The sequence below is a fragment of the Echinococcus granulosus genome (assembly GCF_000524195.1).
Source record: "Echinococcus granulosus chromosome Unknown EG_S00018, whole genome shotgun sequence".
In the NCBI taxonomy this organism is placed as follows: domain Eukaryota; kingdom Metazoa; phylum Platyhelminthes; class Cestoda; order Cyclophyllidea; family Taeniidae; genus Echinococcus; species Echinococcus granulosus.
In genome coordinates, this window is record NW_020170398.1 from 429,644 (window position 1) to 437,089 (window position 7,446).

At 40.8% G+C, this 7,446-nt stretch overlaps 2 protein-coding genes across 2 annotated transcripts in view; one reads left to right on the top strand and one right to left on the bottom strand. All coding sequences in view use genetic code 11, as the record gives it.

Annotated features, from left to right (window-relative positions):
- EGR_03454 (POU domain-containing transcription factor) overlaps positions 1–1,305 on the top strand; it is a gene marked incomplete at both ends in the record, with an annotated part of 1,894 nt that extends 589 nt beyond the window's left edge. Inside the window, one exon of the mRNA XM_024492703.1 lies at positions 205–1,305. Coding sequence (XP_024352836.1) covers positions 205–1,305 — 1,101 coding nt within the window. The remainder of the gene's footprint in view (positions 1–204) is intronic.
- Positions 1,306–2,733: 1,428 nt separating this feature from the next.
- Positions 2,734–3,357, bottom strand: EGR_03455 (hypothetical protein; the record flags this gene model as incomplete). The annotated part of the gene is made up of 2 exons (XM_024492704.1): positions 2,734–2,902; positions 3,116–3,357. 2 exons carry the CDS (start codon positions 3,355–3,357, stop codon positions 2,734–2,736), a joined length of 411 nt encoding a protein of 136 aa, XP_024352837.1.
- Between the last annotated feature and the right edge of the window lie 4,089 nt (positions 3,358–7,446).

Genomic DNA, 7,446 nt, shown 5'->3' on the forward strand with positions numbered 1-7,446 from the left:
GCTGGTGACACCTCACAGCCGCCGACTGAACCCTACACTAGTAACAACAACAGCAATTGGCCAACCGCTCATGTTGCTCAGAGTGAAGCTTCTAAATCAGAGACACCACCACCACAGTCATCTTCTCCCAGTAAGGCAGCTGTCACATTCCAACACCAACAGCAGGCACAGCAACAAAACCGATATCAACAACAGTATTTTCAGGATTGGGCAGAAGCTAATCACTCTACCACTAATGCTGACAGCAGTGCCGCGGCCTACTACCAACAGCAACATTTCGACTCTTCGGCGGCGAATTCGGGCACTTCTACATCGCCACCAATAAATCATGAGGTATCCTTCCCACCAGCAGGCAACAGCACTGCTGAACTACCTTCCTGTCCTGGATGTTGCGTTCCTCCCGCCGCTACACCTCACCAAACCAATGCCTACCCAGAAGCTGGGACAGAATTGAACAACAGTCTTTGTCTCGTAGACCCAATGCGTGCACTTCCACGCTATTTTACGACAGGTCTCTGGCCTCCTGTCATCAATCCGGCTAAATTGGAATGGAATGGTGGGTCTGGTGTAAGAGAGGATGATGCCCGATTGTTGGACATGAACCGTATCTACAGTGATGGAAGCTACCGCATGACTGGGGGTGCTGCAGCTGCGACTGTCTACCCGGGTTATGTAGGGGGTGTACAGGACACAAAAGACTTTTTTTTCACTCCACGTCATTCAACTGCCGGAGATGCAGTCTTTCGACATAAAACTGAGGTGCACCGATTGTCAGTCGCGGCGGCGGTGTCGGCGGTGGATTGTGATCCGCAAGAATTAGAGGCCTTCGCGGAACGATTCAAGCAGCGGAGGATCAAGTTGGGCGTAACACAGGCGGATGTTGGCAAAGCGCTGGGTCGTCTAAATCTAGCTGGGGTTGGATCTTTCTCCCAATCAACAATTTGTCGTTTTGAGTCGCTCACACTGAGCCACAACAACATGCTTGCGTTAAAACCCATCTTACAGGCGTGGTTGGATGAGGCGGAACAAGAGGCAGCAGCAAGACAAAAAAACCCCAATGCCTATGACATGGAGGAGGATGATAAGAAGAGAAAACGCACCTCTATTACGGACCCCGAGAAACGATCATTGGAGGCGTTTTTTGGGATTCAGCCGAGGCCTTCGAGCGAAAAGATTGCCCAGATCGCAGAGAAATTGAATCTTAAGAAGAATGTGGTGCGAGTGTGGTTCTGCAACCAACGGCAGAAGCAGAAAAGAATGAAATTTTCGACGGTTGGACTGCTGCATCAAGTGAATGGAATGTGAAATTGGCATTCAGTTCAGCTAATGCTTCTGCTTTGCTCCTTATCAAGACCTTTTTCTAATCCTCTCCCGTAGTGTAAACATGTGCACTACCTAACACTTCAGCGCTTTATCTTTTACCGATCTGTGTAAATATATTAATCAAGTACGCGGTGAAATGTTTGAAAATCAAAATAGGTTGAGGTGCCGTTTAGCCAATGACTAGTTTATGAGTAATTTGTGTAGAATCTACTGTTCTCATATTTCAATAGCCTAAATCAAAGCAAGGGCTGTTTTGATGCACTAGGCAAGGCCCAAACCAAAGTCACATGACTATTAAAATATTTGCGGAATGAAACTACTTTTGGTTGTTTTAATAGACTCCAGAAATTGCGTTGGTTCATTAGATAAAATTAAAATGTGGTCAAGTGTTCAAGATTATGTCATGTGAATTTAATTTTCTGAACGCTCTAGACAAAACATGGAATGGTACGATGAAAAATTAACGTGAAAAGTTCCTCAAGGCGCTTGACTTGTTTGATATGATTGATTGCTAAAGACTGTGATCGACAGAAGTTTGAAGAAATACATGTTTAGATAGTAAGATTAAATATTCAATTGAACGTAGAAATGATGATTATTTAATGACTTTAAAAGTTGAAAATATTGTGACAAGGGTTTCTTATTCCTTATTATGCTCTTTTGCATAATTTGCTAATTTATTGAGGGAAAATGCAAAACATTATCTAAAGCTGCTATCTTTGGGTGGTGTAATTGGTAATAGTTCCTAAAATCATCCTACTTTTTTTGAAATAAAGACATTTGTTGCTTTTTTCCGGTAGAAATTTTCTAAATGTTGATTCGTAATTATTGGTTTTACTGATAGCGTAGCGCCTCGAGACTTCCCTGAAGACGAGAGACGACAACACTCGTACAGGATATGGATCTTCGACAGAGAGAGTATTAGGGCTACTGGCATAGCCTAAAGGCCAGCCCACCCAGCGAGGTACAATAGCCAAGACATAGAGAGGCCCTTCACTAAAACCGACCGCTTAACAAACAACCAACGTAGTACAATAACCTAATCAGCCAACGGCAACTAGTTTGGATGTTGAATCAGTAAGCCTTGCAAATTGCACCAAGTGCATTTCCCTGCAGTGAAGCTTAGTTAAGCGAAGGTTGGAAATGGATCTGGTTATTGCGAAACTGAAAATTACTTTCAATAAATGGAGAAAGCACATTATCTTTTGCAACACTACAAAACATTTAGATGACCAGCTGTGTAACAATCTTTAGCACTTTTGCATCCTAAAATCAAGCAGAATGCTTCAAACGCAATTATAGCGCTCAAGTTACTCATTAAGAAGTATTAAAGCACAAAATGGTTTGTTACCAGTTCATGAAAGTGAGGTAGGCATAACGACATAGCAAAATGTTGAAGATTTATGAATTTTAAACACAGCGGCCGGATTTTGAGACACCAAGAAGACTCAACTCATTAAAACAAATCGCATCTAGCTGGAATTCAGGCGTTAACTGCTGCTCACCACAATCCGACCATGCCGACAGTTCAGCGTTATCGATGCTCGCAACTTCACTTATCTGACCGCCACATCTACAGCTGACACAACCCAAATCACGCCATTGTAATTTCTCCTACAACGACCAAAAACCCTCTATTTAAAGGTTAAAGCTGTAAGTTTTGATGATACAGAGAGGCTTAATTGACAGAAAGTGGAGGGGAATTCTACTCTGTTAGGTTTATGTGTGTGTGCGGAAGGGAAGAGGGACGATGGAGTTTGTTGACTCGTGAGCTTTTCATCATCGCGGTAACGGCAAGGTGAAAGACAAAAGGATGGAAGGAGTGGGAGGGTATAGTAGAGTGGATGAACGCTGATCATTTGGATGAACAAAGGACTGACCAACATCACTGTACTTTGTGCATCCCAATTGTGTTACTGTTGCTGCCCTGGCACGCGGTGGCTTGAGCTCCTGCATTTCGACGACCAGGCTTATCCGGAAGCGACTTGAAATCCGGGAGACTTTGATAAAAGCTATCGGAGGCTTCAAGATCATTCATTTAACTGCATTTTTCTCAAAAATCCTTTCTACAAAATGAAAGACTTTGTTATCACCTCCGTCATATCAATTTAGTACACCGCGAAGGACGTCGCCCGGATACATTCTCCACACTAAGAGAATTGCTAAATATACGTTGTTTTCATTTTTACTTATTAAGCCCGTGTACGTGCTGTGGTTTCAGAGAGGTAGAGATATTCCTTTGTTGTCACTTTAGTTTCAGATGAATCATCAAGGAAAACCCCCACAGTGCCATCAGCTTCATCCATAGACCAAATATTCGCATGTCAAAAGAGTCATTTAAAACAACAAAGGTAGGAACACTGATTTTATTTCGGTGTCACTATTAAAGTTTACCTTTGCCTTAGTGTTTCGTTTTTTAGTGTCAAAACATTTGTAAAAAGTAATATTAGATTACAAACAGATGATTAAGCAAAAAATGAAAGGCGCGCTTTTACCTGAAAAAGTACTTTAATTTATTGTTCATTTTTTGTAAATAATTGCACAATGTATAGTGCTGAAAACTTGGCTGTCCAATACATGGCCCCTGACATCAATTAAAACTGTCGATTTGGCGATTTTTATCCATATTATGTTCTTAAGGGGTATTTTTTGACTGAGCGAGCTGGGAGATGGAGTACAAATTCAGAGTTCATTTCCTAACGCATTTTGCGAGGTCGTGACTTCTTAGAAGGGAGGAAGAGCTGATCAGCGGCCACATTTGGACATCACTTCTGATAGACCTGGTTAAAAGCTATTCTTGGTCGCTTGTAATCTCTGATGTGGGGCCTATTACGTGGCCTCACTTTTGATCGAAAATTTTTAGTGTATAATGTTGTGTCTTCCATGCGCATTACCTTGTGGTTTCTCATGATTAGACCTCTTGAGGGGATTGGGAACCAGCTAATTACTATAGGCTGTATTTCAAACAGTCGATGCATATTCACTTTCATCGCTGCCATGCTTTCTTACCACCGCCTCCCACTTTCGGGGTGAAGTCCATCTTCAACCTATGAGAGATGAAATTTAGGCCCTAGTTCGTATTGCGTGACTTGACCTTCTCTCTTCACTAGTTGATGGTTTACACTGCTCATCAATTCTGGTCTCAATGAAATTGCAGCTGGCAAATCATCGGTTAGAGCTCTTGCCATGAATTCTTGCAAATTGTGGTTGTTGGTGCAGACATTTGAACTAGTGAGCTTATTTTTTTTATACAGATGTATCAAATATATGATTCTGCGAAAGACCACACCACTGAGGAGTTAATTTACTTCAATTTAGGTGTGCTTCTAGGCCTCCATACAATTGACTTTGAAGATCAAAGGTATAATAATTTACTTCAAAACAGTCCCTTTAATGAGCATTTACGATGAGTTTGGGAGTAACCTGAATGATCGACGAGGCGTCTTGAAATTTGCAGTTCTCACTCGGATCCGTGCTCAACCACATGGAGACATTGATCAACACAAATGAGGTTAAGGTTAGCTGACAGCACTTTGGCGCCAGTGACAAAGGTGCGTAGAAGACCAGAATGAAAAGGAAGGGAAGGCAATGATGGATGAGGTATTCTCTACTATGTGTGCGGATGCACATCGTATTTGCTAGAGGACATTGGTGACATAATCAGCAATGGCAAGTAAAATATGTTAAATGATGAAAACAGTAAAGGCCTATTTACAAAGCAACGATGAACCTTTAGGACGACACTTTATTTCACTGAGAAGGCTGTGACTTTGGAGGCGTAATAAGCTACACTCATAGGCGATCAGTAAGTATGTCATGTCATGAGACATGAGCCACTAAATAGTGCGCCATCTTCCATTTAATGCTTGTTCTGGGACAACATGCCTTCCAAAAATGGCGGATCAGAATGAACTGGTGTGATATTGGAAGGCAACTTGGTAAATGAATAGAAAACCGTTAACTCCGATCCGAAATCCATCCCTGTTGCAGTTTCTACAGGTAATAAGGAATGAACGGTAAATTTGAAGAAGTGTCTAGGGATAAAGAAGATATTAAACACAGTCATTCCAACCCTGATCGCTTTGGATAAGCTAACATTTTTAAAAACATGTATTCAGTTTGCCTACATTGAAGTAGTAGAAAAACCTATAGATATAATTACACAAAATAATGGTAGACTATGATAAACCTTGGAGAGAACTTTAACAGCCTTACTCAAAATAATGGATAGTGTGACTTCAGAAAATTGAACATTCTGTCCATCAAATGGGTCGAGTATAAACAGGTAGTTCAAGTCTTCGGTATCAAGTTTCAGTTACATTAAGTCTTTATTAAGTCCTAACCCATAATCTCAATCTTCTTCAAGGACTTCCAATGAACAAAATAGAAATTGGTAGTCGTAAACTTTCCTTATCAAACACTTTGACCCTGTCCTCCTTCATCTCCTCCGCCAATAATTTTTGGTGGCCAATTTTATGCACTCTTGAAGTCTCCGCTAGCGACCTCAATAAATGGTATTGCTTTTAAAATAACACAGCTGAGCTTCGTCTTTACTGGCTAAGAGGTTGACGTTAATCCGTCCAGGATAAGATTCCCCAGTTTAACAATATTATTAAAAACTCTAGGTGAAAGAACAATGGTGAAATAGGACTTAACTTCTTCATAGATGAACAGAAACACGTTCTAATTGTACAGGTCAAAATCGACTTAATGAAGGCCGCAGAGCTTCTAAAAACAAACCTCCATCAGGACGAGTCCTCCAGTCCCTCATCTCCGCTGCATCACTTATTAGGCTTAATAAACCCACAATATTTGCCCCTAACGGGGCCACATTAACTTTTTCAGCCAGATAGGTTAGAATCTCACAGTATTCTCACTATGCAGTGGGGTAGTCCTTCTTGAATATGTTAACCTTTGTCGCGATCAACTTGACTCTGAGTGCCTGTTTGCGTCAGTGTGAGATAATGAAGGCTTTTGTTGTTTGAAAACCACTTGATAGACTTTTGTAGCAGGTGAACCAGAGCAATAGCTGGAAAGCTTGGCATGATATCAATCGCGAGTTTATAAGTTTAACCGATGACTTCTACATCGCGTCCGGACTAAGGCCGGACAAGCAGCCCTATTACATCATAAGCGTTTACTAATAATTTGTAAGTAGCGTTTAAGTCCGCAATATCCGTTTCCCAGTGCCGGAACTATCTACAGGTGCAGTTTAGAGCTTTAGCATTGTTTTCAATAAGTGTTTCTAATTCGAACACAACTAATAAAGGGAATGGGAGAGATTCATATTATACACAGCTAAATAGAGGCAGCTTGACGTTTTGGAATGCTATGAATGCATTTAACATAAGTTCACCGAAGTGCTAGTTATATTCCACGAAATAATTTATGGGTGACTTATGCTAGACTTCTTTTCATGGCCTCAGGATGTGTTGAATTTAGCGAAAATTTTTTAAACTGTCTCTTGCTTTGGAAGAAATACATCTAGAAAGCTGGCTATATTTACCCACATGTCATTTATGACTGAACACTCAAAACAACTTCTGAGGCACTCAAAAATAGCATACAAATCCATCAGAAGGAATACAAGCACTGACAGTTAAGAACTCAATGATTGTAGCCATTGGTGCACATGCAAAATTCACGGAATGCCAACTTTTGGCCAAACATGAACAATGTGCACTGAAATTGTCATGAAGGCAATAAAACTTCGTAGCAATGCTTACAGTGCCAAGAAACTTACTGTCCAGTAGTTTACAAGTAATAATTTAAACACCTTTTGACAAGTAGTGGTAGTTTTGAGTGATGCTATTTTATTCATCTTAACTTTGGGTTTTTAGGGTATAGGATACTCTTTTTCTTCTTGCTTGTAAGCCATGCAAACCAAAAAAAAAGAAAACTCTACATGCTGATTCATGCTGCATTAACTTTAGGGAGTCTGGAACTCTCGAGTGATGGCAGTGGCAGGCAAATCCGTTCTAATCTGATTCAGAAAATCCAGATTATTTACTGGTCATTAAATTCAAAAGTTATAAAGGGAAGGTATCTGTAGAGCCTACCGTAAGTAGGTTCCCAGTTTTTGTCTATACAAAACAAATTTTGACTGAACAAAGTCAGGGGTGT